The sequence below is a fragment of the Odocoileus virginianus genome, chromosome 26, assembly GCF_023699985.2.
Source record: "Odocoileus virginianus isolate 20LAN1187 ecotype Illinois chromosome 26, Ovbor_1.2, whole genome shotgun sequence".
NCBI lineage: Eukaryota > Metazoa > Chordata > Mammalia > Artiodactyla > Cervidae > Odocoileus > Odocoileus virginianus.
The window spans coordinates 8,569,859-8,594,682 of NC_069699.1; the positions used below are offsets into that span (position 1 = coordinate 8,569,859).

Genomic DNA, 24,824 nt, shown 5'->3' on the forward strand with positions numbered 1-24,824 from the left:
TTGCTGCTCCTCCTGCCGCCCTGCCCTCTCCGCCCCTGAAGCTGTCCCGGGGCCGGGGTGTGAGTGCGTCCGCAGAGCTGGCGCTGGCCAGGGGCCCCCGCGGCAGGCGTGCGCTGTCACAGGGCCTCCGTGCTGCCGCCTGCTGCTTCCCTGAGGGCTCTTCTGTGACGCCGAGTCTCCTCCTCCCCGCAGAAACATGGCCTCGTCATCATCCCCGACGGCACGCCCAACGGCGACGTCCACCAGGAGCCCGCGATCGGGGCCATCACCGTGGTGTCTCAGGAGGCCGCCCAGGTCTTGGAGTCCGCGGGGGAAGGGCCGCTCGGTAAGACGCCGCCGCTGTGTTGACTGGGGTTCATGTTGTCCGCCTGGACGTCCAGCCTGGGCACGTCCTCTCTTGGCAAACAAGAGCCAGGGCGCTCTGAGCCTTCCCGACATTGCTGAGAGGAAGACACCTGGGCACGCTGTCCTCGGACGTCCTTGGCCTCGGGGAAGCAGCGCTTGGGCCCTTGCCAGGCAGGGTCGGGGGGTAAGGCCCCTGCTCGGACGTGCGTGGGTGTGTGTATGTGGCTTTGTCACTTAAACACTACTTTCTGCCAAGAGAGAATCCAGCACATCTGTCCTGGGGAGCCAGAGGGCTGGTCGGTGGCTTCCTGAGCGTGTTCTAAGTTTCTTCTTACGGGAGCATCTGGTTTTCTGTTTTGCCACTCAGGATTCTGTAACTCCTTGCCACTGCACTTCTTAAGGCAACAAACAGACGACCAAAAGTTAGTGTTTCAATATTCACTTACATAACAAATTGCCAGCCACTGGAGTTAGTTTCTGCAAAAATCCCCCCGTCAGTTATGTGTTCAGGGCTAAGCCACTTACACTGGACGCTTTGAGAGCCCGACGACACTACCCTCAGGAAGATGCCCATCTGCTGCGTCCACTCAGAATCCAGTCCTAGAGGATGGCACAGGTGGATGCTGTGTCGTCAGCCACTTTTATATTAAAAGTAATCTTTCTTCCTTTTTTATTTTCCTGTATGTGTCAGTTTCCTAGAAGAATGTGTATATGATAGAGGCGGGCCCGCTCTCAGTGAGGGGGCTCTGGAAGTTTAACTGTCGGCCCTCTGATGCAGCGGAGGATGCCGCGGAGCATGGACGTGTCCAGCCACGGGCAGCTGCAGGGTTTCCTCTGCCTCATGGGGGGGGCTGGAGTCTTTGGCGGTGACCGTGGTTGGCTGTGGGGAGCTCGTTGTCTGTCGGCATCCCGTTGGTCCAGGGGCCTGTTCTCCTGCATGTTGGGAGGGAGCATCCATCCCCTCAGGCCAGGGGCGGCCCACGTGGTCCTGCTGCAGAGCCTCTGATGAGCCTTGACAGCCCACGTCTTAGAGCCCGCCCGCACCCCTGCCCCACACACAGGCCTGTGGGCCTTGCCTGCTCCTGGCATCGCGTTCCTGTGCGTTCTTTGCTCCAGCATCCCGTCAGGCTCCTTCTCAGCCCTGTCCTCTCTCCCAGAGTTTGTTTTCTCGTTCTAAGGACTTAAAAGCCTGTGGGGGTACCCTTGGCTTTCAGGGGATTGTCTCCTGGTAAAACTTTCAAATTTTTGAAACGAGGAAATGATCTTTGTACTTGCATTTGTCTTCACATGGAAAATCACTGCTTTGGGGAGCAAATGTTGTATTCAGTGCCTGATAAACATCAACTGTATGGAAACAGGTCTTGCATCATCCAGTACTTTCCCTTTCATCATTAAAGCCTTTATGTGTTTTGATACTCAAAGCGGTAAATTGTTTATCAGATGTTTGCTATTTGTGAATTTGAAGAATTATTTTAAATTGTTTATATAGTACATCATTACAAACTTTTCATTTGTTTTAGACGTAAGGCTACGAAAACTCGCTGGGGAAAAGGAAGAGCTACTATCACAGGTAAAGGCATTCTTCTCATGGGAGGGTAATCTTAATTGTAACTGACTAAATCATGTGGTAAAATGTGAGCAAATTAAAATATGCACTAGAAAGACATGTGCTTATTTCAGATATCACTACTCCAGTAAGAGTTGAAGGATAAAAAGTCACATTTACCTCTTTGTTGTCTCCTAGTCTTTAAAAAAACAGGTATAGGCCACAGTTCAGGCAGCCGGCTCTGCAAGCCCTGTTAGGACGAACGTTCCTGCCCTGGCTCTCGTGTTCGGTCCCTGTAGCTGACTGTGGTGTGCGCTGACCACTATGCCTCTGTGTGACGTGCTTAGGTTGCTTCTTGGCCATTCTGTTTAAGGCGGTCCTGGTGACACCCCTCTATGGAGTGTGGGGGCTTCACTTGATTCACCCCGTCTCTGTGCCCAACATCTGTCGTTCCCGTGCCCGCTCCCTCCCCACAAAGGGACAGTGTGACTCCAGTTGGGCTGTGTCATCGGAGGTGTGTAAGCACTGCGCACAGCGGGACCATGGAGCATGTTCTGGGGTCTTTTCATCTCTTTCGCATCTCGGCTCCCAAGTCAGGACTGGGGTTTGCCTCGTCACGCGCTTGGTTTCCTATCTGCTGGTTTAGCATCTAGGGGCAGGCTCTCCAGCAGTAGTTTCGGCCCATCCGGCATTCCCTCAGTTCCACTTTCTGGTTCCTGGAGCGTCTGGCTCAGCCCTTCTGGACATGCTGGCTCACTCCCTGGGGACAGAGACCTTACCACCCTGCCCATCATCTGGTTTCTTTCGCCTGTAAGCTCCAGGCTGGACCCCATTCTGCAGCATCTTAGGCCTCCTTCCCTCCACCTCCGTTCTCTTGCTCAGGTACATCCCCCAGTAGCTTCCAGAGAACAGTTTGGGGGCAGTAAATTTTTCTTAACTTCACAGGAGTGAAAATGTCATCTTACCCCTTTATTTGATTAACAGTTTGATGTGGTTATGGACTTCTTTGTTGTAATCACTTGCATTCATCTTCTTTTTCAAAGAAATTGCTTCATTGTCTTCTGGCCTCCTTTGGCTATTGAGAATTTCAAGGACATTCTGATTTTTTATTTTTTATCTGTGACCTATTTTTCCCCTCTGGAAGCTTGGCCCATACTCTCCTTTCTCCCTAATATTATGAAAGTTCAGTGATGTGGTTTGGCGTTTTGTGTGAATATTGTTTCTCCAGGCACGTTTAGCAGTACAGGTGTAGGCATGGAGTGAGCAGTGTTAGATTTTACCAGGTGAGGAGACTCAGGCAGGTGGGGTGCAGGCATATGCCAGAGGGATGATGGACCTGGAGATTAAGCTGGCTAAGGAGGTTTATGGGAAACCTAGGAAGACATCAAGGCACACTGGAGAGAAGGTACAGACAGTGGATCATAGGGCCAGTGGGGTGGAAGGACTTTTGGAGTTGGGTGCAGAGAGAATAAACTGGAAAGATCAAGAGTAGTGGTTAGAAGATGCACGGGACTGCATTGGGCAGGGCTGGCTGGCATCTAGTGAGGAGATCTAGTACATGACAGTGGGAGCGAGTGGCTGAGGGGGGGGATGGAGTAGATGGCAAGATCCTTGTTCCAGAAGCTGAGGGATTCATTGTAAGAGATCCTCTGCTCAGATGGATTTTGAATTTGCCAACAACTCAGGCAGGAATAACCTTGCGGATATGAGAGTTAGGAGCTATAATGGTGACAAGAGTGCAGGGTGATGGTAGTTATGAGCATTTATAAAGAGGAGATGTGACTGGGAGCTGCATTAGGAGTTCAGGGGGCCAGAGGGAGGCGAGTGTGCAAGGAGAGCAGGGGACCCTGACCCATCCTCAGGCTCAGCAGGGGTGAGGGGCTGCCTGCCTGCAGGGGAAGCAGCCCCTCGGGTGGGGGAGCAGGCTGGGGTGATGGGCCCGTGCAGAGGGGATGGAGGGGCTGCTGATGACACAAGGTAACCAGAGGGGGCAGCGCAAGTGTGGGGCTCTGGGGAAGGTTAGGACGTGAAGACAGTTGGGCTCGTCCAGGGTCCTTTGAGGAAGAGCACAGGCCAGGGAGGTGAGCCTTTCTGAGATGGACATGAGCAGGAACGACAGGGAAGGTGACCCGAGGCAGGTAATGATGTCGTGGCTGAAAGGGCAGAGCTGTCAGGAAGGACAGGTTCAGTCCTGGTGCCCAGCTCACCCTTCTCCATGGCGGGGGGCGGGCAGGCAGACTTGGCCCAGTGCCGAGCCGTCCCTCTGCCCCCTGGGGATGGAGCTAAGGACGGTCAGCGCTCTGAGCATGCAGCCTCACCTTGACCCCCGAGGAGGAAGTGCACGGGAGGCGTGGAGAGGCCTGGGCTTGACCCCAGAGGTGGCCCCGTGTGGGCGCGGACGGGGGCTCTGCTTGTGCTGCCTCCTGCATCTCTGGTGGGAAGTGCTGTAGGCATTTGGGGAACTTGATTGATTTCTGACTTAGGCGGAAGGGGAATAGACCTCAGGCCAGATACTCTCTCCCTCCTGGTTTTCTATCCCTTTCATCTCATTTGTTCTGCTTTCTAAAAGATCTTCTCAACTGTACCTTCTTATTTTTACTGAGTTGTGTTTCTGAAGTCATTATATCGGACGATATTGATATGCTGGTTGATTTGCTCCCCTTTAATTTTTTCTGTGTAGTTTCATTCCAGATGTTCTTTTATGTAGATTTATTTAGTTTTCAGTTTAAAAGTGGAATACTAAAAAGCTGGTGGGCGGCTTGTTGGTGGGGCCCAGCTTGATGTGGCTGGGAACCTTCGATGTGGGTGTGCTGGACTTGTATTTTGGGCTCATCAGAATTCTAAAGAGCGTGCCTCCCATCTTCTGCCTGAGGGAGGCTCCAGGCCCAGCTGTGTGCAGTGTGGAAACGGGGTGGGCTAGGGGCCTCCCCATGCAGCTCATTTCTGTCCATCTAATCTTATTTTCCATTCATGCAACTGCTGTCTCCAACTGGACTTTCTTCTTTCCCAGTCCAAAGTCTCTCAAGTTTATCTTCTATTTTATTAAAAAATTTAGATAGCTTATAATTGGTATAAAATCAGCTGTTGTATGTGCTTAGTCGTGCCCGACTCTGTGTGACCCTACGGACTGTGGCCCTTGGGGCTCCTCTGTCCATGGGATGCTCCAGGCAGGAGCACTGGAGTGGGTTGCTGTGTCTTCCTCCAGGGGATCTTCCTGACCCCGGGCCTGAACCCGCATCTCTTATGTCACCTGGCAGGCAGGTTCTTTACCACTGGTGCCAGCTGGGCACAGACTTACAATGTGCAGATGCACATCACAGAACAGTTTCCAAGGGCACCACGACCAAGACCACAGGATGGGCGGCGCAGGACAGAGGCAGTCTCCACTGTGGAGGCGAGGAACCCAGGGTCCTGTGTCCGCAGCGCGGCTTCCTCCTGAGGCCTGTGGGGGGGCCTCTCTTCTAGACGGCGGGCCGCTGGGTCCCTTGGCTTGGTGACAGTGTTCTCTCTGCCATCACATGGCTTCCCTCTCCATGTGGTGCTCTTCTGATTAAGGACCCCAGGCATACTAGACTCAGGGCCCACCTTATTCCAGTGTCATTTCACCTCAACTAAGAGCCTCTGCAGTGACTGTTTCCAAAATAAGATCACATTATGAGGCAGTGAGCTTAGGACTGTAATATACGAACTTTGGGGGGAGAGCAACCTATGAAACCATCACCCCAATCCACATGGTAAAAACATGCATAACCCAAGTCCCTGTGTCCCTCTGTAAACCCTCCTTCCTCTCCCACCTCCTCCCCTTCTCCAGAAACCACCAGTGTACCTTTTTGCCTCTTCAGTTTGTATTTTCTGGAGTTTCTTGCACTGCATATACTTAGCTTGAAACTCACCATTTTGCTGCATGTGTTACCAGTATATTCGCTTCTTTCGCCAAGCAGTAATCCATTGTATATACATGAACTACTATTTGCTTCATCCTTCCGTTGATGGACATTTCAACAGTTTCTTGTTTGGGGCTATTAATGAGTAAGCTGCTATAAGTGGCCTTTATTTTTGGGTAAAATAAGGTAAATTTTATAGCCAAACTCAAAAATATATTTCCAATTATTTCTGTATACAGCTTTCTAAATAAGAATACTTAACCTAACTCTCAAATTAGAACAAGAAACATCCAACTGATGGTGGGATTTTCCATTTTAAACAAAAATTTAAAAATACCCAAAGATGTGCTTTTCTACAGATGAACACAAATAATGAAATACGGCTATTTTTGGCTATTTTCATTAGGACCCCCGGTCCTGGGGCTCACTCCTTTTGATCATTTGCTCACAGCTGACCTCCAGCACCTGAGCACAGTGAAGAGGGTCTCTGAGTGAATGATCTGTGGCCTTATTCTAAGATGCGGCCATGGGGCCAAGCATCTGTTTCATTTGAGAGGCTGGACCTCACTGATGAGCCTTTACTTCCTCTTCAGATTAGGAAACTGAAGCTGCAGTTGGAGGAGGAGCGGCAGAAGGGCTCCAGGAGCGACGGGGGCACAGCCGGCGACCTGGCGGAGCTACAGAACGGCTCAGACCTGCAGCTCATCGAGATGCAGAGTGAGGCTGGGCCGGCGCACTCCCCGGGGTGGGGTGCGAGCGGGCTGCTCCGGCCTGTGGTCCCAAAGATCAGCCCTGAGGTGGACCAGAAAAGCGGTCCCAGTCAGTCACGGACTGAAGAGCCTGCTTCCAGCTGCTGTCCTGGGTGGTGCTCTCCCCTCATGATTTCTAGAACATCTTGCAGCTAGTGCCATCACGACACTGTCCTTTTTCACATTCCTGTGTTATCTGTAAGCCTCCTTCCTACTGACAAGTTTTTCTGGGGAGTTTATCCTAGATGATTGGAGGGATATATTCGGAACTCACTCACACCATGCAGAGTGGTTTTATTTAGAGTTTTCCCAGAAATAGTCTTGACTTTACTAGATGGAATTTAAAACAGGCCACAAAGTAAGCCCATTCAGTTTACCTAAATTCCTGCCTGTTTTTGACCCCATATTACTGAATATTGTAAAACACCTACTGTATTCACAGTATTCCACAGTAGGGAGACATCTGTATATAGAGAATGTATAATCCACACAGACTTTTATTTTTCCAATTTGAATAAGGCGTTTCTAATAACTTATTTTAAAATAACTGGTTCCTCCATGACCTTTTCATCTACATATTCTGAGTAAGTCCACTTAGGCCTTTTTGGACAAAGGCTTCATTAGCACCAACTTACTACCATTAACGTTTTTGTTAAATTTGGATGGCTGGAAGGGATTTTTCTTCCCCAGCATTTCTAAACTTCTTGTTTTAAATAGTTTGCTTCTAGGTCAGATACACAGCTGATGATTTCCAGCTCTATGCCTAATGCATTATCACAGCATGCTACTGAAAAGCAATTACTTCAGCAAATACTAAGCGTACATTATGTGCAGAGCACTTACTGCAAACAGGTGGACGCAAAAAGCTGAGGCACCAGGGGCCTGTGTTTCCCTATGTTCTGTATAACGTGAGGAAAACATAAATGTCCTAAGCGCAAAAACCAAACAGGAACAGGGAGGAGAAGCTACCGTTAACGTTAGAGGGTCGTGCGGAAGGGGAAACTGAGGGCCTGAACGGCTGCTAGACTCGGAGGCCAGCGGTGGGCAGGGGGGAGCCAGGACAGGGGCCCTGCCGCGCAGTTAACGTTAGAGGGTCGTGCGGAAGGGGAAACTGAGGGCCTCAACGGCTGCTAGACTCGGAGGCCAGCGGTGGGCAGAGGGGAGCCAGGACAGGGGCCCTGCCCCAAGCTCCACCCGCACACACCAGACTCTCCTGGGTGCGGTGGGAGCACGCGCTGGAGCGGCCCGCAGGACCACGCCGGGACTGGGGTGACGGCAGCACAGCCCTTTCCTGGGCAGCAGGCGGGCCCCCCTGCCTCTCCTCACACCTGCATCCCTGCAAGAGGTGGTTTATTCTCTTCTCTCCTAGGAGATGCCAACAGACAAATTAGTGAATACAAGTTCAAGCTTTCCAAAGCGGAACAGGATATAATCACCTTGGAGCAGAGCGTAAGTCCTTCCTGTGTAAGGCAGCAAGTGATTTCAGTCCCCCTGACAACACATCTGCTTCCTGCCTCTCAGTGGCTAACCCCGTGAGTGCCTAGGTTTCTCTCAGCTGTGTCTGCAGTTGGATCTCTAGAACAGCTCCATGTTACAGTGGAGAAGCCAGCAGTGAACTTCAGCCTTCTCTATGAAGGAAGACCCAAGCTATACTTCCATTTCTTGGAGCCAATTCAAGAAAATGGTCCTTTATAATATATTCCCTTCCTGTGCATTTCAGAAAGCCTAACGACTTCTCCATTCTGGGAGTCTCCTCCCGTGATGTTACTGTGGCTCTTCAACAATCTAGTCATCATAAAACTGAACATGGGAAAGTGGCCCTGTAGTGACTGCACAGCTCATCTTCTCAAGGGATGACAGTTCTTGGTTTATAAATAGCAGCTGGGTTCTGAGAGGACCTCTGACTCACGCTGAAGGGGCTTGTTAGCCTTAGATTACTTGGAATCTGTCATGATGTCATGTTTCCATCTTGGCTGCAAAAAAATGGTGGCTCCTAGTGCCAGCCCCTGAGGACTGTGTTCTCATATTTACAGATCAACCGCCTGGAGGGGCAGGTGCTGAGATACAAAACCGCTGCTGAGAATGCGGAGAAAGTCGAGGATGAACTGAAAGCAGAAAAGAGGAAGCTACAGAGAGAGGTACTTAACTGTACTATGCTTCTAGAAATACGTTCCTAAAAAAACTCCTTTGGAAACACATTCTTTGCTGTGTAAGGATTTTCATCCTGGCTCCAATCTTTAATGACACAGCAGTGGAATCATTTACTCTGTGTTGGTTTTCTGACCTGCACAGGGACTGCCATTTACTTCTATGTTTTGCTCAGATAGAAAAGTTTTTGTTTTAAATGAGGTCTGTGTCTCTGTATGTCTGTATGCCCTTTCTCTCAGCACCACTGGTTCACACCTCTGGCTGACTGAAAAAAGACACCCCCTCCACCGCACCCCACCCCCGGCAGTAATTCATTTCCCCGAGAGTGCAGAGGAAAGCCATGCCGGGCTTTGTCTCTGACCAGGAGGAGTGACCTCTCTCTTCCCGTTTGCAGCTCCGAACAGCACTGGACAAGATCGAGGAGATGGAGATGACCAACAGCCACCTGGCCAAGCGGCTGGAGAAGATGAAGGCCAACAGAACGGCCCTGCTGGCCCAGCAGTAGGGCCCCGCCCGCCCACCAGCGCGGACCCCTTTCAGGACTGTCGGGCTTTGTCATTCAGATAGCCACTTTGTATTTTATAATTTATGAGAGAATGAAACAGGTCTGAATCTTCATGAATGAACATTTGTGTGTAGCTGATTCTAGACTAAGAACTAGTCCATGCCGTTACTTTTTATTTCCGTAATTTTAGAATCAAGTTTACTCACCATTTTTCCCCAGCCGCCTCAGTGACTGGGCCCGTTTCTGGAGGACAGCGGCTCAGCGCCCACTGAGATACTTCCTGGAGACCTCAGAAACACAAGTGCCTTCTCCACGGTGCAATTCAGACTACAGTGATCTCCAGGGGCCAAGAGACACTTACCCTTACTATCAGGTAGCGTTTCTATTTAGTGAAGAAACAAGTTCACAGGTGGGGAATATATGTTTCACTCAAATTTGTATGTTTGGAGGAAAAAGCCTTTTTTGTAAGATATTTAAATTTATATAAGAAAATGTTAGAAAAGGATATGGGGAGTGTATATAAAACTTTGTTTTATTGCATGGGGCAGGGGCGCCCAGGGCCTGTTGCTCTTAAAGTAAGAGTAGGGTCCTTAGTCTTCACATCAGCTGTGCTGTATCTTGTAAAGTATTTTCATCTGCTGCTTATTTGTGGAATGAAACCTCAGACCAGCCCAATGGAGAAGGGAGGGCAGGCCAGGCAGGTGGAGGTCAGCCTGAAGAGTCTGTTAAACACACCCTTCTGCTGACTACAATTGGCTACCGACACATTCATTCTGTTAAGAGGAGCCTTTAAAACAAATCATGGAGCTCACGCTCCTCCTCTCTCCTTAAGGAAGAATAATCTGAAACACAGAATTTAAGAACTTTGGTTTCATCCTTAAAGGTACCCAGTTCCGAGGGTTTTGCCGTGGAGTGTGTAGCCATGTTGCAGTATTTGTGATTCTCTGTTGTTCTCAGAATCGAGGTGGTTTCATGGAAGTGATTATTGTATCTTCAACGTGTTTACACAAAAAATACGGGGGAAGTCTAATGAATTAAGGCCACATAAGATAAAATTAGACATGAAACTAGATAATAAAGTTAACTTAAATATGAATAAAATCTCTAAAAATTATTCTCTTCTTTAGAATAATTATCTGTTTTAAAAATATGGAAACCAATGTCCTGAATTGAGGTGATTCCCTGTAAGTTTTCTTTCAGGTGGTGCGTAGGAGGGGGCGGTGGGGAGGCGTGTTCTGGGATGCAGATCCATCCTGGAACCCCACACCTGGCACCGGCACACTATGTCCAGCTGCAGGCCTCGGGGGTCCCTCCTCCTCTCCGCCCGGGGTCACTCAGCCTGTCTCGCTCCCAGGGCTGTCTGTCCTTGTCCCTGTCTTCTCCAAATGGAATGGCTCCACTTCTCACAAGATAGATTCTTCTGTTCTTTTCCTCAGGACTTTCTTCACTGAGCCTTGTGAGCTGGACTTACTTCCAAACTATAGGCATTCTTCCTCCCGGTGCTGACTGCACATTTCTTTAATGCAGGCTGATATTAAGCTTATTTTTAATGGCACTGATAATTCAAGTTTGTATTTTTATAACACCCTTCAAAGAAGAATGCCTAGAAATGCCTTTATCATATGCTGGTATAATTGATAGCCATTAACAAAGTAGGCTACCTTACAAACTCGTGCCTGTTATGCATTGCATAAAGACTGTTCAACCTTTTTTTTTTTACTAAGACTAAATTAATTAGTTATTAAAGGTACTAATAGATTGACCATGTAGAAAGCTGAACTGACAGTACCATCAATCTCTTATAGGTTCAGGTGCCTTTTAAAAGCATAAAAAACATAATGTCTATCACCTGATATTAGAAATGCATCAGAATATAAAGAATCAAATCAATGCATGATCTATATAAAATTTTCAAGGCCATTTAGACTTATCAGATGTCCAAGAGGCTTTCAAACTGCTTTTGGCAGTCTTCAAACACAATCAGGTATACACTAGGTGAAAATGGATCTAGGTAAATTTCATTTGTAATGAAATAAACCATGCTCAGGACAAATTTGGCTATTTATTTATAGTCAGTCTGCCACACATGAAGCAGTTCTCCTAGTGAGAAGGTGTACGTGAGGTGAAAGTTCCACCTACCGACATCAGGACACAGAAGGAAGAACAAACCACCCCAGAGTCCCCAGGCGACCACAGTCAGCACCTCTCAAAGACTTTGTACAGGTCAGGCAGGTTAGCAAGCTGCAGGATGTTCCCATCTTCTGTGAAGTGTTTTGGAGGCAGCAGGTGGGAGCGGAAGGCTTTATAGATGACGTGCTCCACAGTCCACTTCCAGGGCTTTGCAGTGGAGCCGGGCACTTCACTCTGGAAGAGACAAGGTCGAGTCCGCGTCCCCGGGTACGCTGGGCCCGGACAGCTGCGGGGGCTGACAGTGGGGCTGTGCGACCGCAGGCCTGGGCACAGCAATGAGAGGGCGAAGAGAATCAGCTGTGGCTCTTGTGATGCTTCCCCCCAAGGAAGCTGTTTCCATTCGGGGACAGTGCTCACTGTAGCAGCGTCTAAAATAATGCCTCCTCCTGACTGTGCTGCCTGAACGGCAGCGGCAGGAAGAACACTCCAAAGTCACGCAGGCTCTGGGAGCCTCTGAACACACCCTGAAGCTGCAGCACAGCACGCCACCTCAGAGGACGCGTGCGGTCACGGACGGTCCTGGTGTAAAGTGACTGCGTGTCCATCTGACACCACAGGCAGAGCTTGTTTTACTGCACTTTGCAGGCTGCTGTGGTTTTGTTTTTAAACACAGATTGAAGGTTTCTGGCAACACTGCACCAAATCTACTGGTGGCATCTCTGCAACAGCATTTTTAAATGTGGGTATATATATTGGCTTTAAGACACAATGCTTTATTGCACTTGACAGACATAAGTAAACATAACATTTTATATGTACTGGGAAACCTCAAAATTTGTGAACTCGCTTTACTGCAGTGGTCTGAAACGGAACTTGCAAAATGTCTAAGGGCTGCCTGTGTTTCAGTCACCTCTCCTCACCCAAACAAAACCTCCAAAATAGCTGTGGATTGAAAAGCGCTGCCATCTGACGTGGAAACATGAAGAACCCAGGGCCCTCCCTTAAGAAGAGCTGGGAACCTGACCCACTACAGCCAGGTCCATCTGGCGCAGCAATGTCAGAGGCAGAGGGAGGCACAAGCCGCAAGAGACGGGGAGACTGGCCAGGCTGCGGCTACACCCTTCCAGGCTCACAGTGGGAGACACGGACCCCGAGCCCTGGAATCCACCTGCTTCTCACTACAGGGGCGTGTCTGTACATCTGACAGTGAGATCACTCTAAGGGTACCTCCCAGTAGTGTTTCAGGAGATAAAACTTTTAAGAGCTGACCACTGCGTTAAAGCTGATGTGCCTTGGATCGTAGGAGTTCAGAGAGGGGCGGGCTTGTGTGAGCGCCCATCCCAGTTCTGGAGCGCCAGTGTGTATCACCCTCATACCTGCTGGCCTGAAAGGGTTGAGTCTGCAGACACGTACTGCTTCCGGATGGAGTAAAACATCGCACATTCCTTACTGAGGCTTTCAAAACATTCCTTTTCTTCATCCCAGTTCACCTGGTCCAAAGAGAGAATTCAATAAGTCAACATACATACATGCTTTAAACACATTTCATTTCTAAATGGAGATAACAGACGACTTAAAAAGGACATGTGGTTTTTAGGCATGAGAGCTGTAGGCTAGAATTGCTGAGGACTGCTAGGGTGGGTGGGGACGAGAGGGGCCTTAGCCTCGTTAGCCTTTCCTCCTCATCACAGACGACGGTGGAGCTGCAAGCCTGCGCCCCCCTGCCCCAGCACTCATCCCCCCACAGGACTCAGCAGGACGAGCTCCATCACTTGCCTCAGTGGCCAGTCTGAGGATGAAGATAGGCAGACCCTCCAGCGGGGGCACGTAGTTGTCGATCAGAAGGGGTAATCCAACCAGGTTCCCTTCCTGCACAAGGGGGATAAGAAACCATGCTGTTAGAGTTTAGACCAATTCCATCTCCCTGGCGCTTGCTCTAGGTCCTGTCCTCAGACTTGCTATTCTGGGCGACCAGGTTGGGGCCTGGGGGCAGCAGAGCCAAATGCTTAGAGAGCCTTCTCTGCGGGTTCTCTTTAGGTCTGCTCACCAACTGAACACAGCAAACCAAGTCCCAGAGATCAAGGGGGACAAAAACGGCCGTCACCCACCTCATCAATCTCCAGAGAGAAGTAGTCTGCAAGCATCTCAGCCTTCTTTTTCAGAAACTCGACAATGTACTCGGCAAGTCCTTCCTTGGGACCGTCCTCCTCTGTCCAGCCACTCTCGGGACTGTCTAAGGCGAGCATGGCCAGGTCGAAGAGCGGTGCTGGCTCCTAGGAAGGGGCAAGAACATTAGGAGCGAGCATTAACAGGGCTTCCAAACACTGGCTGAATTCCCACAAGACCACTGTCACCTCAGCAGGCGAGAAGCCACAGATCTAGCACTCATTCCTCAATTCCCCCAAAGAAGACACTTGAAAATCTACAAAGCAAGGCTGTCCTCCTCACCAACGGCCATCTCAGCAGAGACGGCGTCACCGACGCACAGGCCTGCTGAAGAGCCGGGAAAGGCAAGGCCAGCGGGAGGCACTCCCTCCAGTGCGGCTCTCAAGAGCTCGCTTTCGTATTTCTAGAAACTCACGAGGCCGCGCCTTCATTTCTTCCTACCGCCTCACTAAAGCAAGGGGGAGGGAAAGTACGTTAAAGCGAAGGACATTCAGGTAAATCATCTGATTAGGAAGGAGACTGATCTCTATTGTGAAAAGTAAGATCCCTAAGTTTTCATCCATTTCTCCCCTTTGAATATTGTTACTGTTGTCATATTAATACATTTTACATGTTATAAATCCACAGTATACTGTTCTTACTTTTTCATAATTACAGAAGAGTCAATTAACAGAAAGACCTAACTATCCTAGATGTTTATGCACTCAGTAACAGAGCTCTACAATACATGAAGAATAAAACAACAGTGAAGAGAAGCATACACAGTTACATGGAGGCTTCCATATCCTTTTCCCAATAACTGACAAGAAGTCAGTATATACAAGACGTCGGTGTCACCAACAATTTGAGACACCTGCCATTTTGGGGACATTCTACTCAACAAGACCAGGACACAAATTCTTTTCAAATGCACATGGAATATTACCAACACCGATTATAAAACAAGTCTCAATAAGTGTAGAGGATTCAACTTTGTTCCCTGCAAAAATGGAATTAAATTAGAAATCAACAGCTGATCTCTGAGAAAACTCCAAGTAATCAGAGACTAAATAATATACTTCTAAATAATGTGAGGGTCAAAAAAAATCAAAAGGAAATTTAGAAGTATTCTGAACTGGATGAAAATGAAAACTTATCAAAATGTGTGGGACGCTGCTAAAGCAGCACTTGGGAAAATTTTACAGCACTTTAAGTAGAAGAAAGGAAATAAAGAGGAGAGCAAGTATCAGTGAAGCTGAAATCAGAAAAACAACAGAAGAATCAATGAAACCAGAGTCAGTTCTTTGGGTCCAGATTGACAAACCTCAGTCAGACTGATCAAGTTAAAAAGAAGACATAAATTACCAATATTAGGAATGAGAGAGGTTACATCATTACAGATGTACAGACATTAGAAGAATAAAAAAGATTATGAACAACTTTATGCCAATAAATTTGAAAACCTAAATGGGCAAGTATCTTTAAAGGCCCCTCAAAGCTAACATGAATAGCTCTATATCACTAAAAATTTTACTTAAAAATCTTCCTATAAGGAAATCTCCAGGCCCAGATAGCTTCAACTGATGAATTCTACCAAACATTTAAAGCATAAACAACTGTAAACAAACTCTAAAGCATAAACAAACTGTAAATAAATTCCATCAGAAGATGGAATAACTATTTCTCAACTCATTCCATGAAGCCAGTATTTGATACCAAAACCAGACAAAGACAATATGAGAAAACTACAAACCAGTAGGACTTCCCAGGTGCCACTAGTAGTAAAGAATCCACCTTCCAATGCAGGAGACGCAAGAGATATGGGTTTGACCTCTGGACTGGCAAGATCCCCTGGAGAAGGAAATGGCAACCCACTCCAGTAGTCTTGTCTGGAGAATCCCATGGACAGAGGAGCCTGGTGGGCTACAGTCCAGGGGGTCACAAAGAATCAGACGCAACTGAGCACTAGACCAAAAACTAGTCTTATGCATGAATACAGATGTTAAGAGTTGTAAACAAATGATGACAAGTCAATCCCAGTAAAATATAAAAAGCGTAATATATCATGTACAAGCAGGGCTTATCCCAGGAATGCAAGACTGGTTTAAAATACAAAAACCATCATTACAGTAGTTTTGGTCATACATTGAAATGGTAATTAGCCTCCAACTAATAAAAATAAATGAAAAAATAAATAAAAATAAAATACGAAAACCAATCAATATAATCCACTATATTAACAAACTAAAAACAGGAAAACCATACAATTATCTGAACAGATACAGAGGAAGCATCTGAAAAAAAATTCAGCCTTCCTTCCTAAATAAAAACCTGAAGCAAACGAGGAACAGAGGGAACTTGCTCAGCCACCCTGCGGGCCATCTACAAAAACCTGCATACTCATGGTCAAAGGCTGAACGCTTCCCCCAAGACTGAAAATAAGAGGAGTATTCCATTCTCGCCACTTCTACTTAGGTTCTTGCCGGTGCAACCAAGCAAGAAAAAGAAAAGGCAAATGGGTTGGAGAGGAAGGAATAAAACTGTCTTTATTCACAGATGCTATGATCATATACCTAGAAAATCTGCTGGAATCAATAAAAAAGCTACAGCTAATAAGTGAGTTTAACAAGGTTGCAAGATAGAATTATCAAAACACTTGCACTTCTATATAATAGCAACAAACTGACAATTTTTTTAAATGCCTTTTACAATAGTATCCAAAAATTATGACTGTTAAGAAATAAACTGAGAGATTTTTCTCCCCAAATTGATCTATAGTATGGCTCAACACAATCCCAATAAAAATTTCAGAGGGCTTTTCTGTATGTCAGATGTAAAAAGAAGATACAAAACTACATGGATAGCATGATTTTTAATTTTAAATTAAAATTAGGCAATCAATGAGAAGGTTTTGAAAGAAATGGACTACAATTGTTAGCTGGGGTTGTGTCTGGGTCACGGGCTTTAGAGAATGTTTATTTCTGCTTCTATCTCTTAAGTTTTAAGTAGATATGTATTAGTTTCTATAATAATAAACATTTAAGTTGGGTACCAAATGACTTCTGCTTTGTATAAGGCTACCAAATGACTGTTCTGCTTTCTATAAAACTATTATAAGGATACTTCCATATGAAACTCATACATAAACTATTCTAATCACATTTAGAAACACTTATTATACAACAAATAAGATAACAGGGTAGGGCTGTTTTCAGAAATGACCAGCTGTTGAAGTCTCAGAAATGAGAAGCAGGAAATAAACTTACCGATAACCTCAGAACACCAAAATTGGCAAAATCATAAATGAGAATCTGGTAGAACAGTTCTTCACTGAAAATAAAAATGAAGTGACTTTAATTTAAGGAAAAGCAAAATCTGCTTGAGAGCCAGGGGGCAGGGACAAAACGGGAGAAAGAACCCAAGACCTGGTGGGGATGAAGATGCACTGCCTCGCGGTGGCCTCTCCAGCAGTCCTGGGATCTGCACCACCAGGAAGTCAGTGTCCGCACCCGCTCAGAGCATGGAGACCGTCTGCCCTGCCATCACCCGCACGCTGTCCCCACCTTTCTGGCTGTAAAAGGCTCTGACACCCACTGGTGACAAAGTCAAGGAGTCTGTGCTCACTTTTCCCCACTGGCAAAGGATCATATAAGCCATTTCTTTTACCACCCACCATCTAGAAGTATGGGCTGTACCGGGGGGCAGGGCACTTCCCGTGTAGTCAGCAGGGGACAGACTCGGGGGGGGGGGGGGGGATTTAGGCGGCTGCGAAGTGTACAATATGCTGAACTACCTGCAGAAACAATTGAAGTAACTGTACAGTTATGGAAGAAATCTGCACCACACAGGTCTTGTTTAAGGACTTGGCTATCAGCATAGACAAAGCGCGGCAGCAGGGACACCGTGGGACCCGGAGAGCCGCCGGCTGGTCCCGGTCAGTCAGCGGGGACGGAGGGAGCCAAGGCTAAAACCCCTGCTCTCACCCGGGTCACATGCTCGCTGGGAAACTTCACATTTATTAGCAGCTAGGATTCTAGGACTGCCCTAGGTTTGTAATCATAAAGTGAAAGAACCGAAACAATTGTGATTTGGGATCTTGGAAATCATGCAGTTAGATTTCCTGGCAAAGAAAAACCAAAGGGAGCAGGATCCCCAATAACCAGTAAGAGCTCCCTGGGAGAGCCCACGGCTCCTGAAGACAGACAGTGGCCCTGAGCTGAGCTCACCAAGCATTTCCGAGCCTAGGAGGAAGGAGTCGCCAGCATCCACAGCCGGGGCGTGCCGGCAGTAAGCTCCCCGGTGGGGCAGTTCTAGCTCAGGGAGGTCACCCCACTCAGGGCCAAGCGACACCTTAAGGCCTCAGCAGGACAGGGCCCCACGACGGCCAAGCGACGGTGTCCAGGGATGGAGGGTGGCAGCACCGCCCACCTGAACTACCGATTCGAGGTCATATTTAACAGAGGTTCTAGACTCAACAGGAGCTCATCCGCCAAGACTCCTGGAAACCACCATAAATGTCATCGGCTACATGCTGGGCAAAGGGCGGCTGCTGAGTTGGCCCATCCCATGCTCGTGGACCCCACTGGCTCTTCGGGGCTAGAATAGGCCTTGGCTCCACCCCAAAGCTGAAAGGAAAGAGGTGTCAGGGCCTCTCCCTTTCCCCACCCTGGAGGCCGCGCTGGCTCGGGCCAAGGCCCACATGATCTCCCCTCCTCTCACTGTGTGCAGCGGGGTGCCCTGTTATAAAGGGGGGGGGGAGCGGGTTCTCCCTCAGAATCTCCCAGGTTCTCACCTCTGCCCCCCCCCCCCCCACTACTTGAATTCAATCAGCCCCTGCGTCACGGGACCTGATCCCAGCTTTAAATCCAGTCAGCTGGATTTGAGCAGCGGAGAGCTGGCGGTGCAGAGCAGCCCGCAGCCCCTGCTGTCCACCACCCAGGCTGAACACCCCCACCAGCTCCACGCTCTCAACACCCGGCTCATAGCAGCCAACCAAACCCAGGGGTCTCACGTCATTCTACCTTCACAAAACCCTGTGAATTAAGTGATACCCCTCTTTTACAGAAGAGAAATCCGAGACTCAGTTATCAAAGTGACTTGGCCGTGGTCACATAAACGGTGAACGGTTGAGCCTGGGCGAGAACCCGCACGTGTCTGACTCTGAGGCTGGGCCCTTTCTGACGGTCACCCTGCTCTCCCCAGCTTCTCCTGCCTCTGTCTGCAGACCACCCTCCCAGCAGCTCCGCGTCTCTCATGTTTGCACCGATTTACCTAAGTCTGGTGGTGTTGAGAAGGTATAACTTGGTCTGATGCTGCGCCAAGGCCCACTGGGGATTCACGCAGCCCACAAAGGAGTGGTTATGCAGCATCTCCCGGAGAGCTGGAAAACAAGACACGGGTCAGGACGGGCCCCACCACCACCTCCCTGCCCCCTGAGCACCAAGCACCGGAACTAGAGACGACAGATAAGCAAATGTGCCCACGGGGGAAACTTCCTGCTGAAAACACACATGAAGGAGTAAGACAGGATTAATCTTTCAAAGTGCAAAGAGAAATTGCCAAAAGATTACGGAGTACTCAAAGGTCACAATCCAGTACAAAGCAGGAAGCAGAGAAGTGACGGGAGCTCTGAAACCCGCTATGAACTAAGACACCAGAGGAACTGCAGGATCCATGGGCTTCAGTTTGTGCAGACTCTGAAAAGCCTGGGAGTGGGGTGGAATGGGGACTGTGACAGGAGGTCACGTGCCCCTTCTGCAGCCAGGATTCACGCTAAGCAGGCCGCCTGAAAAGTCTGTGGAGGTTTTAATTTAAACTGATTCCAGGGCTAACTGTTCCTCCAGGTCCCTCCTAGAATCAAAGGCAAATTGTCTCTGGAGAAATTCATCTTCAATTCAGACTTCAAATAATTCCTCACAGGTAAAGAACCAGGACCTCTGTGGTCAAAACTAGGCACCAAGAATTAGAATCCAGAAGAAATCACACAGTATCTGCCAAGTTTTAAAGATTGAAAATTCCAGTAAAGATGATAAAACAGTAAGCATGCACAGTGTGCTTAAGAGGTATCAAAACACAGAGTAAGTCACAGACTATCACAATAATCAAGGAAAGACAAAATTCATTTCACCTACATGTGGAATCTAGAAAATAATACAAGTGAACTTCTACAAAAAGGACGACTCAGACATAGAAAAAAAATTTATGGTAACCAAAGGGGAAAGCGGATAGGAAGGGATTAATTAGGAGTATGGGATTAACAGACATAAACAAGGACCTAATCTACAGCTCAGGGAGCTATATTCAATATCTTGTGATAACCTAGAACAAAACACAATCTGAAAAAGAATGTGTATGTGTGTGTGTAACAATCACTTTGCCGTACACCTGAAACTAACAACATTGTAAATCAACTACAGTTCAACTTAAAAAACGAGAAGAAAAAACAGAAACAACAAACGCTCTACATAAACTTTCAAAAAATAAAGGAAGACAGAGTAACTCCTACTTTACAAGACTAGCATAACCCTATCCTAACCCTAATATGAGAAAACATTAAAAAAGGAAAATTTTAGGCAACATCCTTGTGGGTCACAGATGCAAAAATTCTTTAACAAAAAATTAGCATATCAGGTTCAGCAATATGAAAATAATATAATCAAGAAGAGATTAGGCCAGGAATATAAGGTAATTTAGCATTTGGAAAATCTCACCATACAGACAGAATAAACGAGAAAAAAATCATCATTTTAACAGACACAGCAAGAGTATTTGACAACAACAATTTTTAAATAAAAACTCTCAGAGAATGTCGTAACACTGGCAACCCAGTGGTTAAGACTCCACACTTCCAATGCAGGGGGTGCAGGTTTAACCCCTGGTTAGGGAATCAAGATCCCACAGGCTGTGTGGCGCAGTCAAAAAAAAATACCCTCAGCAAACTAGGAATAGAAAATAAATTCCTTAATCTGAAAAACCTATCAATGAAAAACCTCCAACTAGCATATGTTTAATGGTGAAACAGTAAATGCATAATTTCCACAATACAGAAAAAGATAACAACTCCCATGCTCACTCATTCTATTTGACATTGTATTGTGGGTTCTAAACATCGTAGTGAGGTAAGGAAAGCAAACTAAAAATATGAAAGAAAAAAAAGTAGAACTTTATCTGCACCCTTGGCAAGGTCATGTGACACAAGGTCTTTTGTATTTTAATATACTAATGGATGAGGGTAAAATTTTCATGGTAAACAATGGGGGAAATGATTTTGACTCAACCTTAAAAATTAAAATCAGAATTTTTAAAAAGTTCATATTAAAAATGATCAAGGTGATTTCCAAAAATCCAAATAAAATGTCTAAAAATAAAAAATACAAGAATTGAAATTAAAAAATCAAGATCCAGGTTTCCCTGGTGATCCAGTAGTTGAGAATCCACCTTGCAATGCAACCAAATACACCAGTGTGATCCCTGGTCCAGGAAGATCCCGCGTGCCGCAGAGCAACCCGGCCCGTGTACAAGTGCTGAGAGCTCAGCCGCTGCCGCCAGCGCGCTGAGCCCCTGCCGTGCACGAGAGAAACCACCGCGAGAAGCCTGCGCCACTCACTCCCTCCCTCAGCTACAGGAAGCGCGCGCGCAGCAACGAAGATCCACCACAGCCGAAAAACCAAAGACACACAGATCTTAAAACAAAAACCAGGATCAACCGAACAGTGGACAAAGCTGGCAAGGCAGTTAAAAGGTAGAACTATCAGGAGCACAGACCGACGAAATGAAACCAGGAGAGCTTATGCAGAGCAGAGGAAAATAATATGTAATTAAAAGTGCAGAAGCGCTGGGAAACAGGGAGAGACAGTATCTGAAGACTCTCAACACAAAGTATCAGAGAACGTCCCAAAAGTGATGAATGATACCAAGCCTCGGCTCCAGGAAGCCTGACAAAATCTACACCTGAGATAAATAGAATACCAAAGAAGAGAGACCTTAAAAGCACTCAGAGACAGAGGAGAGATCACCACAAAGTAACAAATGACAGGACTGACAGGGAATTCTCCGGCAGTCCAGTGGTTAGGACTCCATACTTTCATGGCCAAGGAGGCCAGTTTAATCCCTAGATCTCCGCAAGCTGCACAGCGAGGCCAAAAAAAAAGACCGACACTTGAATTTTCAACAATAGTAGGAGCCAACGATTGGTAGACTAACACCTTCAATGCACTTAAAAGAAAGTAACTGCAACTCTGGAATTTTAAACCCAGCAAAGAAACTTCTCAAAATAAAGATGGATTAGACAAAACCAAAAGCTTCCCATCCACAGCCCCACTGAAAGAGGAAGTAGGTCCGAACACCATGAAAGGTCTGAGGAAAAGAATAATGAGCAAAAAATACTGGATAAATTCAAAAAACAGAGTTAACAATGTAATATGGAAGAAACAGATACATAGAAATTGTGAATATAACACCATATACCAAAACTAAATCCCAGGTGGACAAGAGATTTACATATAAGCATTTTAGGAGCTAACAAAAGACCATATATTTAATTATCCCAGAGTGAGCAAGAATTCCCTAAATAGATAAAAAGGTCTGTGTGATAGAAAGGACTGTGTGATACAGGAGCCATCCAGGGTGGTGGAACACCAGGGCGTGAAGCTCCCCTCCTTCCACAGGTGCATCAAAGATACATCTAGATGTGGAGGGACTCTCACAGAGCATCTGCTAAATGCTGGCAGAAGACCTCAGACCTCTGCAAGAGCAAGGAAATCGCCATGTAACCCAGAAGGACAAAAAGCAAGCAAGCGCGGAATGAGACTGGACCTGCCGCAGGGAGGGAGCTGTGGAGGAGGAAAGGTCCTGCGTGCTGGGAAGCGCCCTCACCAGCAGGGAGATCGGCCAGGACGGAGGGGGAGCGCGTCAGAGCCTCAGAGCAGAACACGGTCTGGTCTGGAGCGGTCAGCACAGACAGGCCTGCTCAGACGGTCGGTGCTGACTGCTCCAGACCAGAGAGCTCTGCACCCCCGCAGAGCGGCCTGGGGAGAGGACGGGGTGCTGTGTGCACGCAGCCTGGTGTGACCACACCCGATGGCCTCTGAGGAGGAATCCCGAGCCACAGGCACCACTGTGCGGGGCGCGTGAGGGGAGCGGAGGCCCCACCATCACAGCCGTTCTTCCTTCGTGAGGCTGCAGGCGGCAGGACAAGCTCCAAGAGTGGTCACTAGTCGCTGCCGCCCCCCTCGCTGCAGCAGCAGTCCCAAGCTGCGGGCTACTCCCTCCCAGCCCCCAGGAGCAGTCATGCGCTACCTCCACCCCATCACAAAGCTTCTGGGCTGCACATGAGCTACCACTGCCAGTGAGAAGTCCATGACCCAGCACCAGCCACTGCATCTGCACACCTCCTGTGTCACGGGGAGAACGCCCAGCACTTGCAGGGGAAAGAGCCAACAGGCGCCCGTACTGAGAACAGCCTCCCGGGACTGCCCTGGCTGTCCAGTAGTGAAGGCTCAGCACTCCCAATGCAGGGGGCCTGGGTTCAGTCCCTGGTCAGGGAACTAGACCCCACGTGCTACAACTAAAGATCCTGCACGCCACAGCTAGGACCCATGCAGCCAAATCCATAAAAAATAAAAACAGTCCTCACATCACATTAAACCCACACAAGCTACACAGGGACACGCCCACATATAAACAGCCCTCCAAGACTGCTCCTGCGGCAGTAGATAACGGTTTCTCCTTACCCCACACAGCAAGAGGATGAAGCAGCAGAGAAAGCGCTCCCAAACGATCCAGAAAGAACAAACCATGAAACAGACCTAACAGACACCGAGTTCAAAATGGAGAGAAGGAAAATGCTCAAGGAACTAAGAAAGGCTATTGACAGGAGTCTCCAAGGACCACCGCCTCGTCATGGCAAAAGGGCTTGTGCAACTCAGTGAAGCCGTGAGCCGTGCCGTGTAAGGCCACCCGAGGCGGCTGGGCCACAGGGCAGACTTCTAACAGAACGGGCCCACTGGAGGAGGGAATGGCAATCCACTCCATCAGCGCCTCAGAGCAAAATTCAGGCTTAAACTAAAAGCAGCAGGGAAAACCACTAGGCCAGTCAGGTATGACTTAACTCAAATCCCCTATGAATATACATGGAGGTGACGAAGAGAGAACAGATTCAAGGGGTGAGACCCAGTAAACAAGCACCTTAAGAACTATGGACAGGGGCTGTAATACTTACTGCACAGGAGACAGCGAACCAAACCACCCCAAAGAAATGCAAGCAGGCAGTGTTATCTGAGGAGGCTTCACAAACAGCTGAGAAAAGAAAGAAAGCAAAAAGCAAGGGAGAAAGGGAAAGGGGCGCCCAACTAGACACAGCGCTCCAGAGAACAGCAAGGGGAGACCAGAAGGCCTTCTTCAGTGAACAGTGCAAAGAAACAGGAAAACAGACAGGCTAAGACTAGAGAGCTCCTTGAGAAAACTGGAAATATCAAAGGAGTATTTCATCCAAAGATGGGCACAATAAAGGAGAGAAGTGGTAAAGATCTAACAGAAGCAGAAGAGATCAAGGAGATGGAAAGAATATACAGAAGAACTGTACAAAAAAGGTCTTAATGACCCTGATAACCATGATGGTGTAGTCTCTCACTCAAAGCCAACATCCTGCAGTGTGAAGTCAAGTGAGCCTTAAGAAACATTACTGTGAACAAAGCTAGTAGAAGTGATGCAATTCCAGCTGAGCTATTTCAAATTCTAAAAGATGATGCTATGAAAGTGCTGCACTCAATATGCCAGCAAATTGGGAAAACTCAGCAGCAGCCACATGACTGGAAAAGGTTAATCCTCATCCCAATTCCCAAGAAGGGCAGAACTAAAGAATGTTCACACCACCAGACAATGGCACTCATCTCCCACGCTAGTAAGGTAATGCTCAAAATCCTCCAAGCTAGCCTTCAGCAGTATGTGAACCGAGAGCGTCCAGATGTACAAGCTGAATTTAGAAAAGGCAGAGGAACCAGAGATGAAATTGCCAAAATTCACTGGATCATACAGAAAGCAAAGGAATTCCATAACAACATCTACTTCTGCTTCATTGACTACACTGGAGCCTTTGACTGTGTAAATCACAACAAACTGTGGAAAACTCTTAAAGAAATGGTAATACCAGACCATCTTGCCTGTCTCCTGAGAAACCTGTGTGTGGGTCAAGAAGCAACAGTTAGAACCCTGTATGGAACAACTGACTGGTTCAGGATGGAGAAAGGAGTACCGCAAGGCTGTTTGTTTAACTTACACGCAGAGCACGTCACACAAGATGCCGGACTGGATGAGTTACAATCTGGAATCAAGATAGCCCAGAGAAATACTAACAACCTCAGATGTGCAGATGA

General features: G+C 47.7%; 2 protein-coding genes across 20 annotated transcripts in view; one reads left to right on the plus strand and one right to left on the minus strand.

Annotated features, from left to right (window-relative positions):
- Window positions 1-10,278, plus strand: part of LRRFIP2 (LRR binding FLII interacting protein 2) — a 108,468-nt gene extending 98,190 nt beyond the window's left edge. For all 18 annotated transcript variants that reach the window (XM_070455393.1, XM_070455397.1, XM_070455391.1 and 15 more), the window contains 6 exons: window positions 193-325; window positions 1,866-1,915; window positions 6,369-6,492; window positions 7,894-7,973; window positions 8,558-8,662; window positions 9,067-10,278. In XM_070455393.1, the coding sequence (XP_070311494.1) occupies window positions 193-325; window positions 1,866-1,915; window positions 6,369-6,492; window positions 7,894-7,973; window positions 8,558-8,662; window positions 9,067-9,177 (603 nt within the window). In that variant the 3' untranslated portion in view covers window positions 9,178-10,278. The remainder of the gene's footprint in view (window positions 1-192; window positions 326-1,865; window positions 1,916-6,368; window positions 6,493-7,893; window positions 7,974-8,557; window positions 8,663-9,066) is intronic.
- A 942-nt stretch (window positions 10,279-11,220) lies between these two features.
- The window catches only part of MLH1 (mutL homolog 1), an 82,298-nt gene continuing 68,694 nt past the window's right edge, over window positions 11,221-24,824 (minus strand). For both annotated transcript variants that reach the window (XM_070455389.1, XM_070455390.1), the window contains exons 14-19: window positions 18,724-18,832; window positions 16,719-16,782; window positions 13,416-13,580; window positions 13,084-13,176; window positions 12,684-12,797; window positions 11,221-11,541 (exon numbers count right to left, since the gene is read on the minus strand). In XM_070455389.1, the coding sequence (XP_070311490.1) occupies window positions 11,374-11,541; window positions 12,684-12,797; window positions 13,084-13,176; window positions 13,416-13,580; window positions 16,719-16,782; window positions 18,724-18,832 (713 nt within the window). In that variant the 3' untranslated portion in view covers window positions 11,221-11,373. The remainder of the gene's footprint in view (window positions 11,542-12,683; window positions 12,798-13,083; window positions 13,177-13,415; window positions 13,581-16,718; window positions 16,783-18,723; window positions 18,833-24,824) is intronic.